Here is a 26,663-nt window from a genome sequence, read left to right as displayed (position 1 = left end):
CATTATAGTATCATACAGAGTTTTTTCACTGCCCCAAAAAGCCTCTGTGCTCTGCCTATTCATTCTTCTTCTCCCTCCTCCCCATTTTTTTTTTTTAATTAATCTCAGAAGAATCTCACAATGTCTTTGTTTCAGGCCAAATCTTCATTCTAACTAGTAGATCTCTTCCACAATCATTCCAGATACTCTGTCTTTCTGTGGAAGTGTAGCAATTTCCTATCTAACTTGTGTGACTAAGGCAACAATCCCTTTGAGAATTGGCTAGCTCAGCTGCGGGTTCTGAAACCAGTGTGTTGCCACGAAGGGAGAGGCTTGGTAAAGAGTTTGAGGCTCACAACCAGTTGTCTCATTAGGCCTTGGGAAAAACTTAGAAATGAAAGTCCATATCACATTCTAAATCATTTTGTACCTTAGCTTACGGTGTGTTCAGCTGAGTGAGTCATCAAAATGTTTTGGATGGGGAACTGCTGGATGAGGCTGGAGTGTGAAGGTCATGACAGCAGACAGTGACTCCAAAGTAGAAGCATGGATTTGGCATTTGGCATTATAAAAGCCAGAACCCAAGTGCCCCAGTCTCTTCTAGGTCTGATGACATTTAAAGAAAGAGCAGTCTACCAGAAATGTGTCCGAGAGATAAATTCTAGGCTTTAGCCTCTCAGTAAATGGCAAAACTTCCTGAAAAACAATTTCTCAGCAGCTAAAACCCCCTCTCTCCTCCTGGCTGTCCACTGCCATGTTGCCTCCGACTCACTTTCTCCTCCACCCTGCCCACCGCATAAACCACGGTTTCCCCAAGGCCCACATGTCTACCCTCCTTCTTTCTGTACTACTTATTGCACTAGCCTTCTGGGAGGTGAGCCCTAATGTCCTGTTCTGATGTCAACCCCTAGCCCAGATTCGGAATCTAGAAATAGATTCTGAATATTCATACTTTATGTATTTATGTTGTTCCAGTGCCTGGAGTGACCTTCTTCTTTCAGCTTCTCTGACAAAATCCTTTCTCTAGGTCCAGCTTAGTCATCTTTTCTGTAAGGCCTTTCCCTTCTCTGTCCAGGTGGAGTGAACCTTCCTCTGTCTTCCCATAGCTCTTTGTTTCATGATTATAGCAATTTAGATACATTTGGTGATTTATAGATTCACTATAGGTAATGGAGTATGTGTAGCTAAACATCCAGATTCATGAAACTGTCATGGGCCCCAATTGGAACTAGTCAACAGAATATAGGACAAGAACCCCAGCTTGCCTGCAAGCAGCGCTGGGCACTCCTCTCCTGCAGGAGTCCACTTCACCACCCCCTGATGACAGCTAAGGTGCTAAGGGACAAGCCCAATTTGGTCAGTGCAGGAAATGCAATGGTTTTAAAAATACTTCATGACCTAAGGATCCAATACCTCTTGTAACAACTCCCTAGGCAGAGCTTTCAGGGGTCCCCATAAGGGGCATGCCCAAATTACAAGCGTCAGCATACTTAGGGAAACCTAAAGCTATGGAGTCCATTTCTAGTCCCTCCTAGTCCAGATGCATTTTCCCAGTCAGGGGTCATTTTTATCAGAAGCAGTGTCACCTAGTAACACAGTTAATTTCTATAATTTAGGGACCAGTTGACAGGATCATAAAGAATGTTCGTTTGTGCTGGTTTCATTGTAGAGTTACCAGTGTTTGTTCTTATGTTAATTTATTAACTGAAAGTTTTTAACATTTTAAAGCTTGCATATCCTTATTTCTAATTACATTAAACGTTTTTTTCATCTGTTTGTTTTGTGGTTATATTTCCTCTTTGGGGAATTGTGTGTTCATTTCTTCAGTAATCAGTGGGGTGTTAGGGATTGTTTTCTTGATTTGTATGAAGTCTTTACTTTTTTATACAATTTTAATTATACAAGAAATATGAATATACTCTTCTTTGTAGAAAATTCAAATATTGTAGCTCAAGATCCCTTTAACTGTATGAGTTTGTTAGCCTATTTGAAATTTGTATGGGAATGGGATTTAAATGTTTCCTCAAAATTGCTAAGCAATTAATTTATTAAACCATACTTGATGGATATTAACCTAACTTACTGTGGTAATCATTTCATAATATATACATATGTCAAATCAATGTTATATAGCTTAAACTTATATATGTCCATTATATCTCAATAAACCTGAAAACACTTTAATTAAAAAATGTTTTTAAAAACATACTTACCTTCCACATTTATTTGCAAAGCTTCATTCGTATTTTTAAAAATATTTAGAGGGGCGCCTGGCTAGACCAGTCAGTAGAGCCTGTGACTCTTGATCTCAGACTCATGAGTTTGAGTTCCACGTATAGAGATTATAAGTAAATAAACTTTTAAAAAATAAAACATTTAGATATATATTTACTCATTTAGATATATACTTACTCATTCTGTTCTTTTGATAAAGCCTTATTTTTGTGACACAGGCTATATTTTAATGTGATGGGATATGTCTGCCTATGGTTTTCAGATATTTATTATTATTTATTTTATTTAAGTCTGCACGCTAGCATGTATGTATCTATTCTTTTCTGTCCACCAGACAGTTTTAAAATCAGTTTTTACTGCTGGACATAAAAATGCTATTGATTTAGGTTTATTCATTTGTATTTATTTTATTTTAAATTCTTTATCGATTAAAATAGCTTTCAATTTATCCCTTTAGAAATGTATGTCTTTTAAGTTCAGTGCTTTTTGTTCTATCCAATGCTATGTTAAGAACTATTAAGTTTTGTAAGAGTAGCAGTCCCTTATTTTAAGAAGTATAATTATGGTTTTTCTTCTAGGTGGCAAATATTAAGAAGGAGACTCATATTGTGTGGTACAAAGACGAGAGAGAGATATCAGTGGATGAAAAGCATGACTTTAAGGATGGTATATGTACCCTGCTTATAACAGAGGTAGGTGACTATAAATGTGAGATGTAATATATTAGTTCTGTACCCTACATTCTTCTAAAAAAGAGACTAGATTCTGTATTCCTTTGCCCTGGGCATTTTTAACACCTTACTTCTAGCTGCTCCAAAGATCCCTGCCCTGACATCACCCAAAAAAACAAGCCATAGGAAAACAAAAACTTCTCTCACCTTGTGATCATGCACGATTTGTCAGATATCCAACCAGTATTGGCTAGACACCACCAACTCTGGCCTCTCTGAACTGCCTCTTTTCATACATGGGTGAGTGGCAGGGCAATTAAGTGGGCCCTTCTTGGTTTGCTCTTAAGCCTCATGATAACTTGTTCCCTAAAAGTACAGAGACAATCAGACATAGTATTCAGTTAAGTACAGGTTTTTATCTACTTTTTGTCTAAAAGAACATATCTGTCAAATATATTGGATCATTAGTTTTTAATGTGAAGGCAGAGTAAAGAATAGGACTTTAAGTCTCAAATCAATAGCCTTAAAAGTGAAAAATCAGGACCGCTAGCAGGTCAAATGATGATGGACAGGTTCATCTGTGAACTCCTCATCACTCACTGGGCCAGATGTTCATTCAATGTGTGGTTTGACAGCAGTTCTATAAACCACAGGACCTTAAAAATGCAAACACCATTCTCTGAAGCTGCTATAAGCTGCAATGTGGTGTTTCCATTCCCTCTTAGTTTTCCAAGAAAGATGCTGGGATTTATGAAGTTATCCTGAAAGACGACAGAGGAAAAGATAAGAGCAGACTGAAGCTTGTGGATGAAGGTCAGTCCTCCAACTGCTGGGTTTGATTTTGCGTGTTCTGTGTCACAGGTTACCAGACTGATTAGTGAGGCTAAGTAACAACTGAAGTCATGCTGAGTTTTTGTCCACAGATTTTAATTGAAATTCCAGCAGAGTGAACTACTCTTTTATTTAAAAATACTTCACTTTTAGTCTTCCTGTAAATCAAATATGTACTTTTGATCTTCAGAGAGTTTATAGTCCATAGTCCACAAGGGTTCTGTTTTCAATATAAATCATCATTTTTGTTTCAACCCTATAAAAAATGTTCCAGGATCAAAAACTATTGTGAGGGGCATCTGGCTGGCTCAGTGGGAGGAGCATGCGACTCTTGATCTCAGGGTTGTGAGTTCAAGTTCCATGTTGGGTGTAGAGATTACTTAAAAAAAAAAAGTTCATAAAAAAACCCAAAACTACCATGAAAAGTGTGTCACCAAATAGTCCACTCTTAACAGGTGGCAAGAAAGATTTATATATGAAACGTGAAGCCTCTCAGTTATTAGCAGAGCAAGAAAGCAATTTCTATTTTTCAGAGATTTCTAAGCATGTTAACAAAGACCTACGTGTGACCACCAGACTGCCAAGTGTGTTCTTGAACAAGATCTTTAACAATATTACTAACAGTGTAGGTCTGACTTTGATTTCACCTTCCTATTCCTGGTGGAAGCAAAACTAAATGTGCTTATTGGCAAGAAGTATTATCAGGCTGAGAAGTATCAGGGAACCTGGATGGTTAATTCGTTATGAGTTGATGATGCAGATGAGAAAATTCCATATATGTAAACTAAGACTTCTTGGGACTTAAGAAAGCCAGGAACCTTCCTGGAAATCTCACTGTGGCTTCCTCTAGAATGTAAATATGGTGATAGTTATAAAGAATTAGAGGGAAAAAATATATCAAAATAAGAGCAAGAATCTTTTAAAAGTTGATACAAATTGAGGTATTACTTCCTCAAAGAGCACTTATTGTCAGTTGTTCAGCAAATTCACCTGTGGCCAATACCCTTCACCAGGCAGGATAATGTTGAGAGCACATGCTCCTCATAGTTTGAGATCTGACCTTACATTGAGCATTTTTATGCTAAAGCTCTGTCTATGAATCTCTGTCCACAGCCTTTAAAGAACTGATGACTGAAGTATGTAAAACAATAGGTAAGTTAGAGTGGTCTCCCCACGACAGTGCTTCACTATTCTCCTGGATAGACTTATAGCTGTATGAACTATGCTGTTTTCCTCTTTCAGCTTTGTCTGCTACAGACTTGAAAATCCAGAGCACAGCCGAGGGCATCCGGCTGTACTCTTTTGTTACTTATTACCTGGATGATCTGAAAGTTAACTGGTCCCACAAGTAAGTAAATGGGAACTTAACTGCCATGTAGAAATTCTTTCTCCCGTGTGTGTGTGTGTGTGTGTGTGTGTGTGTGTGTGTGTGTGTGTGTTGGGGGGGCAAAAAGGGGGCAACAACAATCCTCTATTCTTCCTCTTAGGTAAGGAGCCTTCTTACTTCCCAGGTCTGACACTGACAAGTGTAGACAGAAGCATCCCCCCCATTCCCTTAGCCTGAACTTGAGTTCGTGGTGAGGCCAGTGATGGCTAAGATCATCTGTCTTTGTGATCTGGGAACTGTCATCATCTGTACACATCTCTATAATGGAATTTCCACCTTCAGAAGGTTGAGCTTGGGCTCCCTCTGCTTTGCCAGGCACCCAAAACCAGATTCTTATCCCCTCTTTCTATACACAGCTCACCCCTGTTATGGTCTGGAACAAAACTGAAGCAGTATGCACCAAGAGCCACCACATTTCCTGTTATATGAATTAATAGCCATTCACCAAAGAAACCCAATCCAGTGGAGTGCCTGAGTTTGTTACTGTTATCATTAATAGCAGTTGGCATAGTTGGGCATTAACATGTCTCTTGTCCACCCTTGGAAGGCTTTGGGGATTCAAGATTACTTTGGGAATGTGTATTTGAGCTAGACTGAGCCTGTAGATCTGTTCTAATCCCAGGTTCCTTTGTGGAGTTACAGGTGAACTCAAGTTCACCTCTGGGATTCTAAGAGCTAAAGTAGGTTTCTAAGTCCAACCAGTTTACCCATTATACTTTTGGCAGTGTCCTTAACCTTTGCCCTTCCTTGAAATGTCCTGAGCTGAAAGAGAACAGCAGCCTAGGCATAGAAATCTGATGGGGCACAGCCACCTTCCACCCACTCTTTGGATGCAGAGGATGCTCATTCCAGAAGTCCTTTATTGAGCCCCATTGAGCAGTAGGTCAGTGACAGCCCTGGGAGGAGGCACACAACAGTGTTTATTTGCATCTTCCCTACTGTGGGTGTCTATCAGAAGCTGCCGGCAGCCCCAAGCCCTTCCCATGTATGAATTCATTTAATATTCACAACTCTAAGAGGCAGGTAATTCTCACTTTAGTGACTAGGAAGCTCAGGCTCAGGGAGGTGACTTGCTCAAGTTCGCACAGCTCACTGGCAGGTGGACTGAGCCCAGGCCTGGCTCCAGAGCTCCCCTCACCATGGCGCTATTCTGTGTTCCAGTTGCTTTAACAGTCTAGATTGAACATTTAACCAGAACTGGGTCGTCCCACAAAACAGACATTTGTGTTTTCTTTAAAATGTCTTTACTGTGATATAAAACAGTGTTTTTATTCTTATTCTTATCCATTTCCTGAGTTCTTAAAAAAAAAAAACGGATGGGGGAGGGAGAGAACAAGTGAAATTCCAGTTTGAATGCTTGGGGTTTCAGTCCTTTGTTCTATTTCTTTCAGAGCACATTTTAGGAAAGTAATTATGAGTTAAAATAGATCAAGTTCTAGGAAATTCCTCTGTGGCATCTAGGACATTCTAATATATGAGTCTGAAGAATAAGAGAAGATGAATTAACTGAATAATCAGTCAAAAAACTTTGTATCATCTTATATCATATCACTTTATATCATCTTTAAAAAGAATTAAAAAAAATTACTTGCTCAAAAAAATTAGAACATTCAGTTTTAAGGAAGTTGCTATTAGACTAGTAAGGCATAAACCTCTTACACTATCTGGTCTAGTCAGCTGAATGACTGTTTTGTGTACCCGTGTGGCTAGGAAAGATTCAGGAATCAATGACTGATTGTCTTCACTATCTTTACGTAAGTATGTGGCATAACAGGAGAAAACTTGAAATGGGTTTTAGCCTTGACTTTGCTCCTATCTTCCCTTGAATCTTAGGCAAGTCATTTAATATTTTGAAATCTTAGGTTTCTCTCATATGAAATAAGAGCAATAATACCTATTCTATCTCATAATACTGATGGAGCCAATGAGAGAATGAAATTTATGGCACTTTGAAAACCATGAAGGGCTTTACAAATCTAAGGTACTATTATGCATGTTAGTTAGAGATTAGAGAATTCAAACAGATTTATTATAGCAAAACCGAGGACGGTCTACCTTTCTAACTCTTTAAGACATATAAACTGCTCAGACTCAAGTCTGTGGGTACAGATGGGTTCCTTTACCCTACATCTTATGGAAGGTTTTTTTTTCATTTTTTAAAAGATTTTATTTATTTATTTGAGAGAGAAGGAGAGAGCACGAGTGGGGGGAGGGGCAGAGGGAGAAGCAGGCTCCCTACTGAGCAGGGAGCCCACCCCGGGGCTTGATCCCAGGACCCTGAGATCATGACCTGAAGCAAAGGCAAATGCTTAACCGACTGAGCCACCCACATGCCCCTCTTATGGCAGTTCGTGAATATCTTTTAAAGAATGTATTGTATAAGAAAAATGGTGAATGTTTATTTGAAAGCTGAAACATTTTTATTGGAGATTTTTGTTTTTCTGTTTTTAGTTCATTTTGTTTATTACAACTACAAATGTAATACCTGCTTGTTTTAGAAAATATACTTATATCTTAGAAAGAGCTTGTAATATAATATCATCCATAGTTCTCCTAGCCATAGTGTAAACTTTTTGGTGTACTTCCAGTCTTTTCTCTATGCATAATTGTTACTATAATTAAGTAGTTTTGCATACTGCTTTTTTTCCTATTTCCTCACATGTTTACAAACTCTTCATAAAGTTTCTTTCAGCATCATTGACAGTACACCTACATTTACCTTTCTCTTACTTCATTAATAACAGTAACGTTTCTAAACCATCAGATCACAAGGCCAAGGGTTCTATTTGCTTTTATTCTCTTGTGAAGAATGCAATGTATGTGTCTGCTCATGACCTACTATAGAATTTGGAGAAACTCATGTCCAGGGACAGAGAGGTGCCTCATTCATTTTGGCAGAGACTCTGCTTTTCATTTATTCTTGGCCTTACTACCAAGTACATATTTACATATGTTTTAAATAGCTTTGTAACCACGTCTGTCAATAGATGTCAGCCACAGATGAACCTCCTTAAGTCTGTTTTTAATTAGTTTGTAAAATCTGACTTATAGCCAGAGACCATCTGCAAGAAATATGCAGTAATAGAATATATAGTTTGGCCTTTTCCCTTTAAAGATTCTCTTAGTCCCACAAATAAACCCAAGCAAAAACAAAGATAATTAATACCACTGAGAAGTATCGGTGTTGCAATCAGCTAGGGCCCCAGACTGCTGCTGCTGGGAGTTAAATGTACAGACTGTCCACACCCACCCTGGGCCTTGGAATCTAGGTTCTGTGATTCAGGGCCCATACTTTTTCTGAAGCTGAACATGCATGGTTCTCATGTTGTTTGAAACCCTGTAAAACTCCATGGTGAGACCTTCAAAGAGAGACAAAGTAAAAATCAGCTCTGGATGAAAGCAAAGGATAACAATGTTTTCTTTACTATGAACAGCGGGACTCCTATTAAGTACTCAGACAGAGTTAAGAGTGGGGTCACCGGGGAACAGATCTGGCTGCAAATCAGTGAGCCCACTCCAAATGACAAAGGGAAATATGTGATGGAGCTCTTTGATGGCAAAACTGGACACCTGAAGACAGTGGATCTTTCTGGACAAGGTAAATGAATATTTTACAGACTAGAACTTTCCTGTGGAGGAGTGTGGTCTTTTAAAAAAAGAATGAAGGGTGATAAGAGGCCATTACATCTGACTATTGGAAGATGATTGGAGATTTTAAGAAAGCAATTTAAATTCAGCATGGTGGTAGAAGCAAGAATTCAATGGATCTTGGAGAATCAGTGAAAAATATAGAGACAAGAAACACGGAGAGCAAGGACTCCCTTTTCAAGATGCTCACAAAGGAGGGCAGGTTGATTTACAGTCACCTGAGCAAAAACAAGCACTGAGAAAGAATTGTTATGGTGATTGGAATTTGAGCATGTTTTATAGAGTTTAAGAATTCATTTGAGCTGGAAGATGTGAGTGATGAGGAATAACCAATGTATCCATGTTCTGAAGAATGGAAGGTTTGAGATCCAGGGCAGGGGTGAAAGTGTTGACTTTGGAAAGGAGCAGGGATCCCTTTTCTCCAGAAATCAGAGAGGGGCGGTGGGTAAATATGAATAAGCAAAGATTAACATTGAGGAGAAGAGAAGAGAGTTGGAGAAGTTGGGTCCTTATGGCGTCAGATGTCTTGATCATCTGCTGAGAGAATGCGGGCATCTGGAGAGAAGAGGGAACAGGAGCAGGAACTATGGAGAGACATGAGCAGATACAAAGGTAACATGCAACTAGCAGCCACAAATTAAACAGTTTAGAGAGGTGGACAAGGAGAGGGAGCGTGTGTTCTGCAACCGTGGCTCTTGATCTGTCAGCCCCAAGATCTTGGAAACCACAGGGTCGGGATGTTGTGCCCCGAGGCTTTTAATGTGTAGCTTATTTATTACTGTCCTTGCCTCCAGCTCCTGTCTCTATCATTCCCCCTCAAGGACTTGGGACTCAGCCTCAGGGCGGTCCTTCCACTGCTCCTGTCTAGATTCTGCCTAACATTCCTCAGGGAGACCGTGGACTGACTTTTTCTTCCACTTCTTCATACACTAAAATGCGGTCTGAATATTCCAGAACTCTTAGTCTTTTTAATCCGCAGAGAGTAGACTCACAATTAAGAGCACAGCCTTTCAGCAGTCCTGCCTTGAATTGTTTTGAGCTGAGCCCTCAGACCCTTCCCCCCCCACACACACCTCCCCCCCGCCCCGCTCCCCCCCCCATCTCCCACCTAGGAGGACTAGAAAGATGGGAGTGGCTGCCTTCAGGCCCCGCTGTGCCTGAGGCACACACTGCAGTAACGGGATTTCTTCTGCAGTGTAATCTGACATTTTGAAACACAACCGAAACGGGGAAACAGGAAGGGGGTGGATAAATTTAAAACTTAAAAAAAAATTTCTTTTACTCTCTGGCCCACCCAAGCAGATTGGTTCAGCAGGGCCCAGCTCTTTCTTAGTGTCGTGTGGGCAAAAGGAAGAGAACTGAATGCTTAGCCTGGCTTAGCCTAACTTGTCTACCTCCAGACACTTGAAGCCTGACTTTTTATGCTTATTTTTCCCCTCCGTAAAAGGAGGGGGACAGTAAATACTTTCTAGACGTAAAATATGATGATCCCCAGACCACATAGGAGCTTAAAGAGGAGGTGAGAGAGATTTCAAAATAAAGCTGCCTTTTCGCCTGAATTGTTCAAAGTGGCTTGCTCGGCGGGCTCGGGGGGGAAGAAAGATTTTAGCACTCTGTAGCTCTCATTTCGTTGTCTCACTGTCTTTTCTCTGGGCTCCTGCCCAGCCTAGAAGCATTGCTGCAGGCCGACACTGGCGCGGGCTGGGAGCTCCGTAGTTCCTGTGCCCTTTAACACGGATAGATGGGCCGGATGGTGTAATATGGAAACATTTAACTGTCGAGCTCAGAGGCTGTGCCGTGTGGGATGATTTTAATAAGAGAAAGGCCTTTTTGATGTTCAGGATGCTTATCTCACAACCACCTTTATTACCATTTTATCTTTGGCAGAGCTAATCTTTGCCTCTCTGCTTGAAAGGAAGGTCTCTCACTGAATTGGGAGCTTCTAAAATCCACTACTTCATCTTTTCTACCTAGGAAGTATTTGCTTCTCCTGTGAAGTCCATCATGTTGCAGAGTCAACGGGCAGGCAGTCTTATTCAGTCGGCTTAGTCATGTCTGGAGTGACCACACTGACCTCAGGCTACGAATTTCAATCCACTGCTGTGTGTTGTCAATTCTGGGTGAGAACATTCTAACTTCTCTTTTTTTTCTCTTAAAGCATATGATGAAGCCTTTGCTGAATTCCAGAGACTAAAGTAAGTCCCTTGCCGTTTGTGTGCCCTGATTTCTCTGGAACATGATGTGCTGCTCCCCCACCTGAGGGTTAGAGAGGGTCTTTCATTTTGGCAGATGCCTAAAAACCGCACTTCCCACTGCTTTGTTGAGCAGCAAAATGTCTCTGAGGCAATGAAATGCAGTCAAGGTTCGCTACTTTGAAGTACCACTAAAACAAAATTCTTCTTTGTTTGCATGTTTGTTTGGTTCTCTCAACCACAGACAAGCTGCCATTGCCGAGAAAAGTAAGTAAACCCCCTTCCCATTTATTCCTGGCATAGTCTCAAAACATAGCTTTTATTTTTTTATTGTGACTGCAGACAGAGAGTCTTTCATTTTTTTTTTAATCTTAGGTGTTCTACATATGTTTTCATTTAGTCTCTTGAGTAAGAACGTCTGTGAAAAGAAGGTGTCAGGTTACATTTTAAGAATGTCACTGAGCTCTTGACTTGAGCTAACCCCTGGGTGTCCTGAGAAATCTCTGGGCACAAGTTACACAATAAGTTGTTAATCACTTGCAGCAGGCACAATGTATCAGAAAAATGTATCTCTATTAAAGAAGAAATAAGAAACTGTAAATGTGACGTCAGGAAAATCACTGTGACTGGTCTCCCGACAAATACTCCTGCATTTTCCTAAGAGCCCCTGTAGGATAAAAGAAACCAAAGAAGGCCTTCTTGAATTCTTCACAGTCTGAGTGAACAAACACCAAACTGTCAAGTCTGTGTACCCACAAACGTGCTCACTACTAACTGCTGGCCTCATATGTGGAGATTTCTAGAACTCAATCTTTTAGGATTCTAAGAGTCATGAACTAATTACCATAATCATTCAGGTTCTCTCTGAGTGTGTGAGGCAGAGTTTGAAAATTGTTGAGGGCTAACACTGTAGAGTCAGTCCTGAGCTGGAATGGAAGGGAACCAGGAGGGGGAGTAAGAAGTGAAGTCTTCTGCCAGCCTTTCTGTAGCTCCAGGTCATTAAGATGGAACTTTGCACTTTGGACTGCCTTCCTCTCTCCTTCCTGCTCTTTCCTTCTCCCCCCTTGTGTGCTGGGCTCCTGAGTGGTGAGGCAGCTGGTAGTGGTGAATGGGGCAGATGCCAGCACCAGCACCAGGCGTGCTGGGGGAGGGCAGCGCGAGGGGAGCGCTTCTTGTTGGGACCAAGTGTGCCCCTTCCGCGCCTGTATGCACAAGCAAAGCCAGAGTCCAGAGTTGATGGCTATTCCCCATTCTTGAACTCTGGTGGGCAAGGAGGCTGCCCCTCCCTCCAGTTCATGAATTCTTTCTGAAGTTTCTGCATCGAAGCAGTTTAGAGCTGGAAGAGACTTGAGTGCTCTTCTGGCCCCCTGTGTTTAACCTTTTGTAAGCCGAGGGATGCTTAATTCAAACAAATTCACACAGATCCAAGATGTAAAATAGGTAAAAGGCAAGTTAGCATAATTGAAGGTGGGATGGGGTCCGGGCTCCCTGACTCAATGCCCCTCCCAGGGCCCCCAGAGGAATCCCATGGATGCTATGGAGCAGAGCTGGGTAACTTCATGTCCACAGGTGTAATGCAACCCTTCCCCCATTCCACATATTAGGAGACTAGGGTCCACACAGTGAGGTGACTTGCCTGATGTCACACATCGGGTCGTGTAGGAGCCAGATGCTGAGTTGAGCTTACAGGTGGTCCAAGGTGCAATGGAATCAGCAGGAGAACGCAATCAAGATTCAAGGCTTGTTCACAGCTTCAGTCTGACTTAGTGGGGAAGGGAGTTGTAGCAATAGTATCTAGAGTCACACATTAGTTGAAGTAGGCCTAAAACTGAGAGGGTGGTGGCCACTGCATTAGTGTCAAGGCAGTGTCCCTTTGAGCAGATTACAGGAAGGTGTCCTTGCCTGACGCTAAGCCAGTCACACCCAGAGCACAGGGCTGGGTGGAGCAAGAGGTCAGCTCTGGAATTCAGCACGCTTCCCACACCTTGTGCCCTCAGCTGGGGGCCTTTGTACTTCATGGTCATAGATAGTAACCCTATATAGTCCTGTACGCCAAGAACTACCAGGAGACAAAAAAGGGAAGCTCTTTAGGAAAGACCTCAGAGAAAGCCCCCATCTGCACAAGCCTCCAGATCTCATGGCATTCAGCCTCCAATTGTGCACCCTTTTTTTTTAATGATAGGGAAGCCCTTAAAGGAGGCCAAGCCGACTTGGAGGCTGTCCATCTCTATGGATCTGCTTTTGCCTCCTTGAACTGAGCCCCACTGAGCTACAGAAGGGCCAGGGCTGAAAATAGTCATGAAAATTATAGAGCAGGTCTTAATACCACAAAGCCATCTCAAGCTGATATTTTAGGAATAGGTAGAGGCAGCCACGCACACAATTTATCTGTGTGAGGAAGGATTAACATCTAAAATTACTGGATCCTTTTCTAATTTTCATATTTAAAACAGGTATAAAATAATTGTAAGGAGAAGGAAACTAAGTTGGAAAGTTAGTCCCTGGGGTGTTTCTGTGAGTGTGATCACTGGCACTCATCATTTCAGTGATTAACCAGAAACACCTATGCTTGCAGATCGTGCCCGAGTGTTGGGTGGACTCCCCGATGTGGTCACCATCCAGGAAGGGAAGGTAAGCATAGAGCACTCCTGTCCCTGCTTCTTCCACACTAGCAATGGATTCCAGTGCCCCAGACTTCGTTCCGTCTAAGAGCTCCCACCATCTTCATCTTAAGCCACTGTTGCTTAGGCTTGACATGAGAGTAGCCAAATACAAGATTCAAAATGCAGTCCATTTTCCAGCCATCTTAACAGTTTGTAGGCCAAGCATCAGGATACAAGTTCGCCTTATGTGGTCACATGTAGACCACTTAGTCTCTTTCCAGGGGTACCCTTTCATATCACAAGAAGCAAAAAAGGTTCAATCACAACTATATGACAAATATAATTGGAGAAAGATGCAACCTCTAACACCTAGTGGAAAATGGGCTGTCCTGTTAAATACTTTACCTCTGAAGGGAAACATCCTGCTCCATGAATTTCTATAGGCTCTGTTTCAGTTGAAAACTGATTTCTTTCTTTTTTTTCTTTTTAAGATTTTATTTATTTACTATAAATAAAATTGAGAGAGAGAGCACAAAGAGGGTGGAGGAGGTGGAGGGAGAGGGAGAAGCAGTCTCCCCACTGAGCAGGGAGCCGGATGCAGGGCTCGATCCCAGGACCCTGGGATCATGACCTGAGCCAAAGACAGATGCTTAACTGACTGAGCCACCCAGGTGCCCCCAAAACTGACTTCTTTCCATTTAACTTTATTTATTTCTTTTAAAGATTTTATTTATTTATTTGAGAGAGAGAATGAGAGATAGAGAGCACAAGAGGGAAGAGGGTCAGAGGGAGAAGCAGACTCCCTGCTGAGCAGGGAGCCCAATGTGGGACTCGATTCCAAGACTCCAGGATCATGACCTGAGCCGAAGGCAGTCGCTTAACCAACTGAGCCACCCAGGCGCCCTCCATTTAACTTTAAACTGGTATTTCCTGGCTCTGTAATAATCTCTCTGAAGAGCAATGAACATAATTTCTAACCTGGATTCACTTTCTTCATCCCTCTGTTTCAAAAGCAATGAACATAATTTCTAACCTGGATTCGCTTTCTTTATCACTCTGTTTCATTAAGACAAATTCAATAAGCCAGCCATAATGGACAGGTACTTGTAGTAAAACAAAACCTTTTCCCAATGAAGACATATGATAGGTAGGCTAGGGAGAAAACAAGGCATGTGGAAAGACTTTAGTGAAAGGCAGATTTCATCCAGCTGCATTTCTTCACGGGTAGAATATATATGACCACAGCAGGCCTGAAGCTCAACCATTGCAAGGTTGCTTTTGTCTTTAAACTCCATTTTTCATGTTCCTCATTTAATGGGGTTCACAATATTCAGCTCACTGGGTTGTAGTGAGAATTCAGAGAGAGAATGTATGGGAAAGGACTTTGTGATCTATAATGGAAATAAATCTAAAGTATGGATAGTAGTTTTCCATGACACCTAAGGTATTTGGGGATTTGATTTTGTTTTGTTAAAAGTTTTAACCACCAAGGGGCACCTGGCTGGCTCAGTCAGTAGAGCATGCAACTCTTGATCTCAGGGTCATGAGTTCAAGCCCCACGTTGGGCATGGAGCCTACTTAAAGAGAAAAAGGAAAAATAAAAGTTTTAACCCCAGGTCCGCTTGGATAAGTTTGATGGCAATAGCCTATTTTTCTTGCTGAAATGTGTTTATAGGATAATTCAGTAAGAAATGCCAATTAAGGGCGCCTGGGTGGCTCAGTTGGTTAAGCAACTGCCTTCGGCTCAGGTCATGATCCTGGAGTCCCTGGATCGAGTCCCACATCGGGCTCCCTGCTCGGCAGGGAGTCTGCTTCTCCCTCTGACCATCCCCCTCTCATGTGCTCTCTCTCTCTCTCTCATTCTCTCTGTCTCAAATAAATAAATAAAATCTTTAAAAAAAAAAAAAAGAAATGCCAATTACCATGGAAGGGAAAAGATTTCTTAATCTCCCAGTTTTAAACAATACTCTTGGGGCACCTGGGTGGCTCAGTCATTATGCATCTGCCTTAGGCTGAGGTCATGATCCCAGGGTCCTGGGATGGACTCCCATCAGGCTCCCTGCTCAGCCGGAAGGCTGCTTCTCCCTCTCCCATTTCCCCTGCTTGTGTTCCTTCTCTCGCTTTCTCTCTCTGTCAAATAAATAAATAAAATCTTAAAAAAAAAATACTTCTATAAAAGAGGTAGTAAGTGATCATATAAGACCCTTTAGAGGGATATTTAGAAGAATATCCTTTTCCTGTATATTGTGAGCCCTAGTTCTTTTCCTTATACTTTCTGGATTTTGGTAAGAAAAAAAATGCAAGAATGGAATTTAAAATGTGAAGTAGGGGCACCTGGGTGGTCGGTTAAGCGTCTGCCTTCAGCTCAGGTCATGATCCCAGGGTCCTGGAATCCAGCCCCGCATCGGGCTCCCTGCTCAGCGGGAAGCCTGCTTCTTCCTCTCCCACTCCCCCTGCTTGTGTTCCCTCTCTCGCTGTGTCTCTCTCTGTCAAATAAATAAAATCTTTAAAAAAAATAAAATAAAATGTGAAGTAAATTCAACATTGTTGGCCATCAGAGAAATGCAAATTAAAACCACAGTGAAATATCATAACACCTATCAGAATTGCTAAAATAAAAACAGTGACAACAACAAATGCTGATAAGGATGTAGAGAAACAGAATCACTCATACATTGCTAGTAGAAATGTAAGCCAAGATTGTATAGCCACTTGTGAAAACAGTTTGGCAATTTCTCAAAAAAGAAAACATACGTTTATCATATGACCCAGTAGTTGTACTCCTGGTCATTTATCATAAAGAAATTAACACTTATGTTCACAGAAAAACCTGTATATATTCAATAGCAGCTTTATTCATAATAGCCCCAAACTGGAAACAGCCCAGATGACCTTTATAGGTGTATATATATATATACGTGTATATATATATATATATATATATACACACATATATATATATATATATATATATATATATATATATATATATATATACACACACACCATGGCTCACTACTGAACCATACAAAGGGACAAACTATTGATCCCTGCAGTAACTTGGTTGAATCTGCAAGGAATTATGCCAAGTAGAAAAGGCAGTCTCAAAAAGTTACATGCTATACAATGCTATTTATATAATGCTTTGGAAATTATACAATTTTAGAAATGGAAAATGGATTGGTGGTTACCAGGAGTTAGAAATAAGGTTGGGAGGTTGCGGGCAGGGTGTGGATGTGGGTATAAATGGCAACATGAGAAATCCTTGTGACAGAAATGTTCTTTCTCTTGACTGAGGGGAGCTAGGACAAGGGATAAAATTGAATAGAACCCCACACAAACAAGCACCAATGAGTACAGGCCAAACTGGGGAGATCTGAATAATAACTGTGGATTGCATCACTGTCAATGTACTGGTTGTATTACTACCCTATAGTTTTGTAAAGTGTTACTGGTGGGTGAAATTGGGTAAGGGCACATACAATCTCTCTATTATTTTTTACAACCGTTTCTGAATCTACAATTATCCTTAAATTTTTCAACAAAAAAAAGTATAGTAAAGTAAAACTATAGGCCCAAACATTGATCTTTTAAAGTAAGAGGGTTTCAGCGCACATGGTAATATAATAAGATATCAGGAAATAGGAATACATTTTGGTAGAGCACCTTTGCAACTACAACAGACTGGATGGGGTTTGAGGGGAGAAATAAAAGGAGGGAGATGGAACCTGAAAATGAATCCCATTATATGAAACAGTGGTCATGATTCTGCTGCTGGGCTCTGGGAAGCAGACAAAATGCAAAGTGAGCAGGTGGTGATTATGGCAATGAGATTTCTCTAATGAGACAGAATCCAAATGCCACACGAGAGCAAAAGGCATCTATGTGTTTATGAAAGCAAGAGTGCAGCTGGGAACCAAAGCCAGAAAGCTGAGACCCTCCAGAAACCTAGCTAGGATTGAAGTCAAATTGTAATTCATGCAGGTGCATACCCCACATAACTCTACCCATCATTCCAGGGGCTTTATATCTATCCTCCTTCAGCCCCTGCCAAACCACCAGAAGGGTTCTTGAAGCTGGATCATGGTACCTGATCTATCTCCTTCCCTCTCATAAAACGTGTTTTGCAGGCGCTTAATCTCACCTGCATCGTGTGGGGCGACCCAACTCCAGAGGTTTCCTGGTTAAAGAACGAGAAGCCCCTGGTCCCAGATGACCACTGTAGCGTCAAGTTCGAGGCTGGCAAGACTGCCTACTTCACCGTCAGTGGGGTGAGCACCGCCGACTCTGGCAAATACGGGCTGGTTGTGAAGAACAAGTATGGCTCAGAGATAAGCGACTTCACTATCAGTGTATTCATCCCAGAGGAGGAGGCAAGGAAGGCCACTGAGCAGCCCCAGAAAGGCAACAAGAAGGCCAAGTGACCAGGAGGCTGCGCGAGGGGAGCTACACTGAGCTGCCTTGTGTTACTTGTGTGTGAATGGCTTGGGTTAAGTGTAAGGAAGCCTTCCTGCTTTCTACTCCCTATTTTTGTGCTGGCTCGGGGGAAAATTGTCACATCTCTTATTCATATAAAAAAACATCAACTAACAACATTTTAATAGTTTTTCTTTATCTACAAATTCTGCATTAAGAAAATGCCATTGATAGCACAAATATTAGGAAATGGTTTTAAGGAAAAGACCAGAATAAAGCCAGAGGGATGTTGAATGATGGTCAGAGAGCAGATGAATGTGTTGTGGAACAGTGTTTGGACTTGGCTAGACTTTTCCCAGGAAATCCTCATGGGTTGCGATCATACCTCAGCATCCTGTCAAAAGGGGGGACAAATTGTTAAGCCAAGCGGTATGTTTTGTGTGTTGTTAATGATAGTGAAGTGCATTTCTGTTGGCGGTCTTGTGATTTGGAGCCTCCTCAGTATCAATAAACAGTCCTCACACCTCTCCTCTTTCCCATCAGTGTTTTTCTCATTCTTCCTGTTCGGCTGCTCAGTGGCATGGTCTCTGCTGCATCCTGCCCACCGCATCTTATAGCACATTCTTCTGATTTAAATTCCTTTTGATTAAAGCAGTACCTTCCTAGCATGATCAGATGAGCCATCCAAGGTCAACTGAGGTTCAGGGGTGTGAAATCGCTCTGTCATTGTACATCTGGTGGCTTACAGTACAATCACGTCGATTCCATTGTTAAGATACCCGAAGTAATTGCATGTAATGTGTCAATTAAGGATAATAAGACGGTGTGGGAGTCTACTGCCAGAATTGGCGACTAAGGGCGCACAGCTAGAAAAAAAGAACCCTGATTCTGAGTTCAGAGAACTGCCAGCTTTGGAGCCACCTCTCTTTGCAGGGCTCGCTGACAGGCAGCATTATGCTTTAGGAAATTTGGTTCTCCCCCATCTCTCCCCCCAACCACCACCATCACCATCACACACTCACACCCCCTACACACACACACACAAACATGCACACTTGTGCTCACTCACACACCACTGGAGGAAAACAGTTATGATAAAAAGAGGTTTCCCTTCTCCATCCTCCTGCCAAAAGTCAGGGATGGGACAACAGACTCCCTTATAAGTTGGGAGGTACACCTATGCATCCTCTCCTTTGTAAAATTCAGGACTAGAAATTTCCTCTCGTCTGATTCCCTTGTGCAGCCAAGTGCCCCCTGCTGTTGCCATGACATTGAACACCAGGCAGCAGAGATGCTGTGCTGTTGCTAACAGGCATGGCAAGCTGATGGGCTTCTCGAGGGTCAAAGGGACCCCGCCAAGGGCAGCTGACCTTGAGCAGTCTGCAGCTTTCCTTCCTTCAGCAAGAGAGCTCTCTCTGGACAAGGGGACCAAAGGAAAGTGGACACCAGCAGGGGAGCCAAAGAGAGGAGAAAGGAGAAAAGCAGGAGCTGTGCAGGTGAGAGGCCCCCAAGACTCTCCTCAGAACCCCAAATGCACCCCTCATAAGAACCAGCAGCAAAGTCACCATTGTGGGGGGAAGGGAAGAAGGGAGGTGTGTGCGTGAGCAGAACCTGCTACCCCCGCCCTGAGTTCCATACCTCTGGAGCCCAGACCAGAGGGAAAACAAGAAGGACTTTGAATGCAGTGAAAATACAATTTTAAAACAGTGTGTCCTAAGTTCTGAAATTGTGTGAAAACTTGTGAAATCAAAGTGTGCATCACTGAGATCCCTGCCATCCAGTCCAGAGGGTCTTGATGAAACAAGGTGGCAGCAAGGGAGAAAAATGCTTTCATACTCATAGCTCCATAAGCTGAGACTCCTCAACAAGATGGTTATAAGAAGTATTTCAGGGGCGCCTGGATGGCTCAGTCGGTTAAGTGTCTGACTCTTGATTTCAGCTCAGGTCATGATCTCAGGGTCGTGAGATGGAGCCCCATGTCAGGCTCCACGCTGGGTGTGAGGCCTGCTTAAGATTTTCTCTCTCTCCTTATGCCCCTCCTGCACTACCCGCCCCCCGCTCTCTCTCCCCAAAAATAAGAATTATTTCAACCATTTTAACAACCAAAATAAATCAACTACATTATGATTTGATGGCTTATGTAAAAAGCTGCTGTTTCTACAGGGGAAAATAGAACATTTAATGATGCTGAAAGTCTTTCTAACTCATGAGAATTCATGAATCTGGACCTGCTAAATGTGAGCTACTGGTACACAGAGGATCATATTGGAGCACAAAAAAGACTATTCAGAGTTTTGTTTTATAAGATTAATATTCAATCTATTAAAGTAATAAATTTAAAATCTAGATCTTCCTAAATCCTTGAGGGTTAGCTTTAAAATCTTATTTTTCTATTTAAAAATCTAGCCATTGAAAAGAGTTAAGGGTGGGGGCGCCTGGGTGACTCAGTCGTTAAGCGTCTGCCTTCAGCTCAGGTCATGATCCCAGGGTGCTGGGATTGAGCCCTGCATCGGGCTCCCTGCTCAGCGGGAAGCCTGCTTCTCCCTCTCCCACTCCCCTGCTTGTGTTCCCTCTCTCACTGTGTCTCTCTCTGTCAAATAAATAAATAAAAAATCTTTAAAAAAAAAAAAAGAGTTAAGGGTGCCTTAATAGAATATCTAAATTCCCTTTGACTTATTAAACTGTATTTATAAATTAATCTATTTGCTTTCCATTTTAGGTACTACTATCGTCTGACATAACAAACAAAAACTTTCCAAAAACTTAAATAACTAAGCATATTGAAATGGAAAATTCTCTTAAATGTTCTCATTTTGTATATAAACTCCGTAAGGCTTCAACAACAAAATCACAATCAGTTAAACATTGTAAGTTAAAATCATAAAGCTGAGGGGCGCCTGGGTGGCTCAGTTGGTTAAGTGACTGCCTTCGGCTCAGGTCGTGATCCTGGAGTCCCGGGATCGAGTTCCGCATCGGGCTCCCTGCTCAGCAGGGAGTCTGCTTCTCCCTCGGACCCTCCCCCCTCTCATGCTCTCTCTCTCTATCTCATTCTTCCTCTCAAATAAATAAATAAAATCTTAAAAAAAAAAACTTAAAAAAAAAGAGAATAGGATAAATGATCTAAAACATCACAAGTACCTAAAAATCAAATATGCGCTGATGCCATAATACAAAAGTATTAATTCTACCTAGATAAAACCCCTCTGGCCTGGGACTAGAGTTAACACCCACGTCAGAGCAAGAGACGTGGCTCCGACTGTTGAAGATGTGCAGTTGTATACAACAAAGCCCTGCACAAACCGGGGTATGTGAGGGGTAGCTTAATAAAAAAATTGGGAATGGTAAAAATATCACCAACTGATGGGGAGAAGCTACACGGAAGTCTGCCATCTGCCTGGGGGTGGTTCTGGGTAGAAAAACAAAGTTAACGGATTCCTCAAGCCAGTACTGCATGCTTGTGGGGTCCAAATTTACAGCACCACATGGTGTAGGAATCTGAAGCCAAGAGTTCCCATAAAAATGGCCAATGTCTGGGGCCCCGGAGAAGCACATGTAAAACTACCCTACAAGGGACTTCTGTGTCTGCCCACAAAGGATTACTGTTATGGAAATTGTCCTCCCACCATAAACAACTAGAAAACCAGGCAAAATATATGGGGGGGAAAAACTGTTTAAAAAAGGGCACTGGCAGGGTGCCTGGGTGGCTCAGTCGTTAAGCGTCTGCCTTCAGCTCAGGTCATGATCCCAGGGTCCTGGAATTGAGCCCTGCATCAGACTCCCTGCTTGGTGGGAAGCCTGCTTCTCCCTCTCCCACTCCCCCTGCTTGTGTTCCCTCTCTCGCTGTGTCTCTCTCTCTGTCAAATAAATAAATAAAATCTTTAAAAAAAAGAGAGAGAGAGCACTGGCATGCAGACGCAGAGAACTATGAGCCCTGAGAGAAAAAGAAATCAAAAAGAGAGACCTGAGAGTTTGGCCCTGGGCAGAGTGTTCAGGCTGCAGTTCAACCAGTGGGAACCCAAACAGAACCTGCCAGTCTCATTGAGCTGTAGGGACAAGAGACTGAAGTTCAAAGAGGCCGAGGTGGCTAGAATTTGTGGGAAAAAGTCTAGGAAGAAGCCAGTGGCACAGAGGAGCCATGCTGGATAGCTGCGGACGGGTCTCTGGTGGGGCACTGCTCTGTGGGTGCTAGGGAGAGAGCCAGTGGGAAGCAGTAGGTCAGTTCTTGGGGCTCACGCAGGCTGGGAACAGTTCTCCCTCCCACCAGCCTGCATGAAAAGACTTTGTAATAGGTGGAACATCAGGGAGAGTCCTCAGAAGTTTCTCACCTTAGTAGCAGGGCTAAATTAACCCTAGACTAAAAGCTGCTCTTGACCCACCCTAACAAAAGGCAAAAGCAAAAAGGATCAAATATCTGTAATAACCTACGGGTGTGTCAGAACCAAGTGCAGCACACTTTAAATGGACGCATTATCCAACAGTATGAAATTCATTATAGAGAATTTCCAATAAAAAATCAGCAGGCATACCAGGAAGTAGGAAAATATGACTAACAACCAGGAGAAAAGTCCATTTAAGATAAATAAGTCCTGAGGATGTAATGTATAGCATGGTGACTATAGCTAATAATACTGTATTATATATTTGAAAGTTGCTAAGTAGATCTTAAAAGTTCTCATCACTCAAAAAAAATTGTAACTGTGAGGTGATGGATGTTAACTAAATTTATTGTGGTAATCATTTCACAATATATGCATGTCAAATCATCATGTTGTATACCTAAAACTAATACTATGTTATATGTCAATTATATCTCAATTAAACTGGAAAAATACTTTGTACACAAACATTATGGGAGTATCAAGAATAATTCAATACTAATTTAATATTGTTGGAGCAGATAATGAAAATTCAAAATAAATTTTTGTAATTTTAACACTGTGTAATCCCAACAGCAAATGTAATCATAATTTCAAGAAAAGATGCTTGAGTAGCCTTTGAAATATGATAAGCTATGTGTAGATCAGTAATTTGTTGATGGATTGTAGGTATATAACTTGAAATATCATTAGTTTCATTTAATAATCATTAACCTAAGTTAGCAGATCTCTATAATAAAATAATACAGACTTGGGGGACAAAAAGAGAAGTACATTAATAAAAACAAAACCCAGAAATGACAAAGATAATAGAATCAGCAGGCATGGACCTTAAAACATCTGTTATAACTATATTCCGTATTTTCAAGAAGCCAGAGGAAAGATTGGATATATTAAGTGGAGACAGAAGAATACCCTGGCATGCCATAATAAATTTGCTGGAGAACATTGATTAAGACAAAATTTTAAAAGCAGCCAGGGAAAAAAAGATATCACGTACAAAAGCAAGAATAACCAAAGATTTCTCAGGAGAAACGAAGTCAGAGGACCATGGAGCAAAATCTTTAAAGTGCCAAAAATCCCTCAACCTAGCATTCTCTACCTACAGAAAATATCATTCAAAAATGAAGGCGACATAAAGACTTTATGCAACAAGCTAAAGCTAAGAGATCTACTACCAGCGGAACTCTCTCTGCTCTCAGACTTCTGTCAGCGCAGGCACCCTCGCCTCGGGAGCTTCCCCCAGTCCAGTCCGCATTCATCAGAATGTCCCAGGAGATGTGCCTCTTCCTCACACACCCAAAACCAGGGACCACCACCGTGACAAGAGGAGCTTTTAGTTTCTCTGAAAAGAAAACTGTGCCAAGCGAGAGGAGAAGCATATGAATATTGCTGGAACGGAATCAAGAAATCTGAAATCCTCCTCTCAGGAGAAAGTTTCAGCAGTGTTGAAAGTAAAGATGATGAAATGATGACAATGAAAAAAGTTCTTTGTTTCCTTCTCAAAACTGAAGGAGAGGGCAATTACTTATAACTTTTATATACTAATAAAAATATAAGCTATAATTTTTTTCTACTCATTCATTCATCAACAAATATTGACTTAGCACTGGTCTGCTCTGCTCCTCCACACAACAGGCTGACCCGCAATAGTGGGTAGAGCACACTCAGACTCTAAAATCCCCGCCTTCTCCCCGGTTTTATGTCCAGCAACAGTGGAAAATCACGGGCCGCTTTGACCTCTGCACAGACTCTGCCAGAAGTCATGGAACTGTACTGGGGTGAGAATTGTGTTTTTCCATCTCTCTGGACCGGGAATGAGGCAAGATGAGGGTTTCTCAGTGCGTGGGCAGCAAGGCGATGAGGGGGAGAAAGGGGAAGGAAAAGAGACTATTTATTGGCTTCTATGCATCAACTTCACGTCTATAAGAATTAGACAATTTTGTGTAAACACTTTCAGTTGGACTTCTCAGTCTTAAATTTCTCCAGGCTTTTAATGCTAATGTTTCTTATCTAGGCTACATTATGGTTATTAACATTTCAAAAATTTGCTGCACGCTTCTAATGCTACATGAAAGAAGGCTGTTGCCTTAAAATATGAGACACCAAGAAATAGAAAAGCTGTAAGTAAAAATATGACAATAAACTGTTGTCGCTAGAGTGATAAAAAAAATTTTATTTGTATTTTAAAATACGGCCATGCTCAAATCACTCTGTCTTATAAAACAGAGACATTTGGTTGTGATGTCCCTGGTTCTGCTAAAATCTGAGTCAATGGCATTTGAACAACTTTTATGTAGAAGCAGATTGATTTCTGGCAGAAGCAGAGATGCAGAGTCAATTTGTCCCATTTCCACTCTACCTTAATAATATGAAACTAAAATAAAGGGAAAAGTTTATCACCACAAAGTAGAAAATTGTCAGTAGGTGTTCAGATCTCTATTGATAAATAATTTAACGCAAAATAAGTCAAGATACTAGGAAAAGTTCAAAAAATTGAAACACATTACTTGAAATGTTATTATAGTGGTATGTTATAGGGATATAGTTGAATATAATTATTATATTATTTATATACAATATAGAGATATAGTATATATTTATATATTGTATTACTATGGATTAGAGATACAGTTGTATATTATAATTGTATTATAGTTTATGTTATAGAGACATACACATGATAAAGATTAAGAGACTCGAAATCTCAAAAAAATTGCATAAAGACCTTAAACTAGTAAGACATTTGAAATTTCTGTGGAACTACATTTACAAAAATGCAGTGTGTCTCTTGTCAACACAGGAAGTTTGTTACAAAGACATCGTTCAAAACAAGAGTCAAATCCTGGGAACTCCATTTAAAATGAAATGGAAAAAAAATTTCAGATGTTTACTTCTCTAGCCTTTAAAGTATTTTATGTAAAAATTAATCAAGTCCCTGCCAAAAAAGCCAAACCAAACCAAAACAAAACCATTCTAATCCAATTCACTTCTGCTATGGACCTTTTGTGTAAGTCCTTGAGAATTCCACATCATTCTAGCATGACATTCTCTCCTGCTCAAGGTATCCATCTTCCTGTATTAAGGCATATATGATTTCATACTAATTTCATGCCTCTTCCACCCAGGCTTCTAAAGGGCTCAACCTCAGTAGCTGGCAAAAGTTCCACTAAGCATGTAAGGTCTTAAAATAAGTCAGTTATTGATCAGAGATTTGGGGGAACGTGTAGAACCATATGAGCAATTAGTTCAGAAGGAAAACACAGACAACAAGCTGTTATCCAAATTCAGAGGAGGGATGTAATACTTTATAGTGAGGGGAGGATAAAGAAGAGAGTAGGGTACGGGATTGAGAGAAGGCTTCATAGAAGTAGGAGCATTTTTTCTGAGCTTTGATGAGCCCATGGGGTTTTGCCACATTGAGACTGAAGAAAGGGGTATTTCTTTCTTTTTTTTTTTAAGATTTATTTTACAGAGAGAGAGAGCAAGGGGGGGAGCAGAGGGGCAGGGACAGTCGTAAGCAGACTCCCCCCTGAGCAGGGAGCCCCACACGGGGCTCAATCTCACAACCCTGAGATCAGGACCTGAGCCGAAATCAAGAGTCGAAGCTTAACCAGCTGAGCCACGCAGGCGCCCTGGGTTATTTCTGTTCAAAATCACTCGGCAACATGAACGCATTCCAGGTGCAGACAAGTCTACACAGGAATGAGCTGGAATAAATGCTCCCAGAGAAAAGAAGTGTCCAGCAGAATTTGTTCTGTCCTTGTTATGGGCTGAATTGCACCCCTCAAAATTCATGTTGAAGACCTAAGGCCCAGTCCCTCAGAATGTGACTGTATTTGGAGATAGGACCTTCAAAGAGGAATATTAATTAGGTAAAAATGAAGTTATTAGGGTAAGCTCTAATCCAATTCTACTGGTGTCCTTCTAAAAAGAGGAGATTAGGACATAGACACACACACAGGAAAAAACCACGTGAAGATACAGACAGAACACAGCTAGGAGAAAGGCCTTGGAGGAGATGCTGCTGACTCCTTGTTCTTGGACTTGTAGCCTCCAGAATGGTGAAGAGATAAATGTCTGTTGTTTAAGCCCAGTCTCTGGTACTTTGTTATGTCAGCCCCAGCAAACTAATGCAGTCTCTATGGAGACTTTAGACATTCCCCCGGTTTGACCTGGTTTGGTTTCCCAACTCCCTATCTTGCTGCAGCTTACCACTCCACCCAGCTGGACCAGCGGACCGCTATGACAGGCTATCTCCCCAAAACGCCCTGACCCACAAGGCGTGCAGACGACACAAGCCAAAACATAGCAATAAAGGCAGC

At 41.5% G+C, this 26,663-nt stretch overlaps 1 protein-coding gene and 1 long non-coding RNA gene across 11 annotated transcripts in view; one reads left to right on the top strand and one right to left on the bottom strand.

The window, feature by feature from the left end:
- Positions 1–18,139, top strand: part of MYOM1 (myomesin 1) — a 155,119-nt gene extending 136,980 nt beyond the window's left edge. For both annotated transcript variants that reach the window (XM_025886355.2, XM_073898461.1), the window contains 9 exons: positions 2,793–2,906; positions 3,611–3,698; positions 4,830–4,868; positions 4,959–5,064; positions 8,538–8,701; positions 10,910–10,946; positions 11,188–11,210; positions 13,519–13,574; positions 17,677–18,139. In XM_025886355.2, the coding sequence (XP_025742140.2) occupies positions 2,793–2,906; positions 3,611–3,698; positions 4,830–4,868; positions 4,959–5,064; positions 8,538–8,701; positions 10,910–10,946; positions 11,188–11,210; positions 13,519–13,574; positions 17,677–17,970 (921 nt within the window). In that variant the 3' untranslated portion in view covers positions 17,971–18,139. The remainder of the gene's footprint in view (positions 1–2,792; positions 2,907–3,610; positions 3,699–4,829; positions 4,869–4,958; positions 5,065–8,537; positions 8,702–10,909; positions 10,947–11,187; positions 11,211–13,518; positions 13,575–17,676) is intronic.
- Positions 1–26,663, bottom strand: part of LOC112834916 (uncharacterized) — a 53,163-nt gene that overhangs the window by 12,191 nt on the left and 14,309 nt on the right. For 7 of the 9 annotated variants that reach the window (XR_003211071.2, XR_003211070.2, XR_003211067.2 and 4 more), the window contains exon 2: positions 3,093–3,251. The exons of the other annotated variants lie outside the window; for them this stretch is intronic. This is a non-coding gene — a long non-coding RNA (uncharacterized lncRNA). The remainder of the gene's footprint in view (positions 1–3,092; positions 3,252–26,663) is intronic. 9 annotated transcript variants of the gene reach the window in all.

Source organism: Callorhinus ursinus, unplaced genomic scaffold (genome assembly GCF_003265705.2).
Source record: "Callorhinus ursinus isolate GAN/ISIS: 27379988/994484 unplaced genomic scaffold, GSC_fseal_2.0 scaffold11, whole genome shotgun sequence".
Classification (NCBI taxonomy): Eukaryota; Metazoa; Chordata; class Mammalia; order Carnivora; family Otariidae; genus Callorhinus; species Callorhinus ursinus.
Note: the sequence above shows the minus strand (reverse complement) of the source record. Positions and strands in the feature narration are given on the sequence as shown.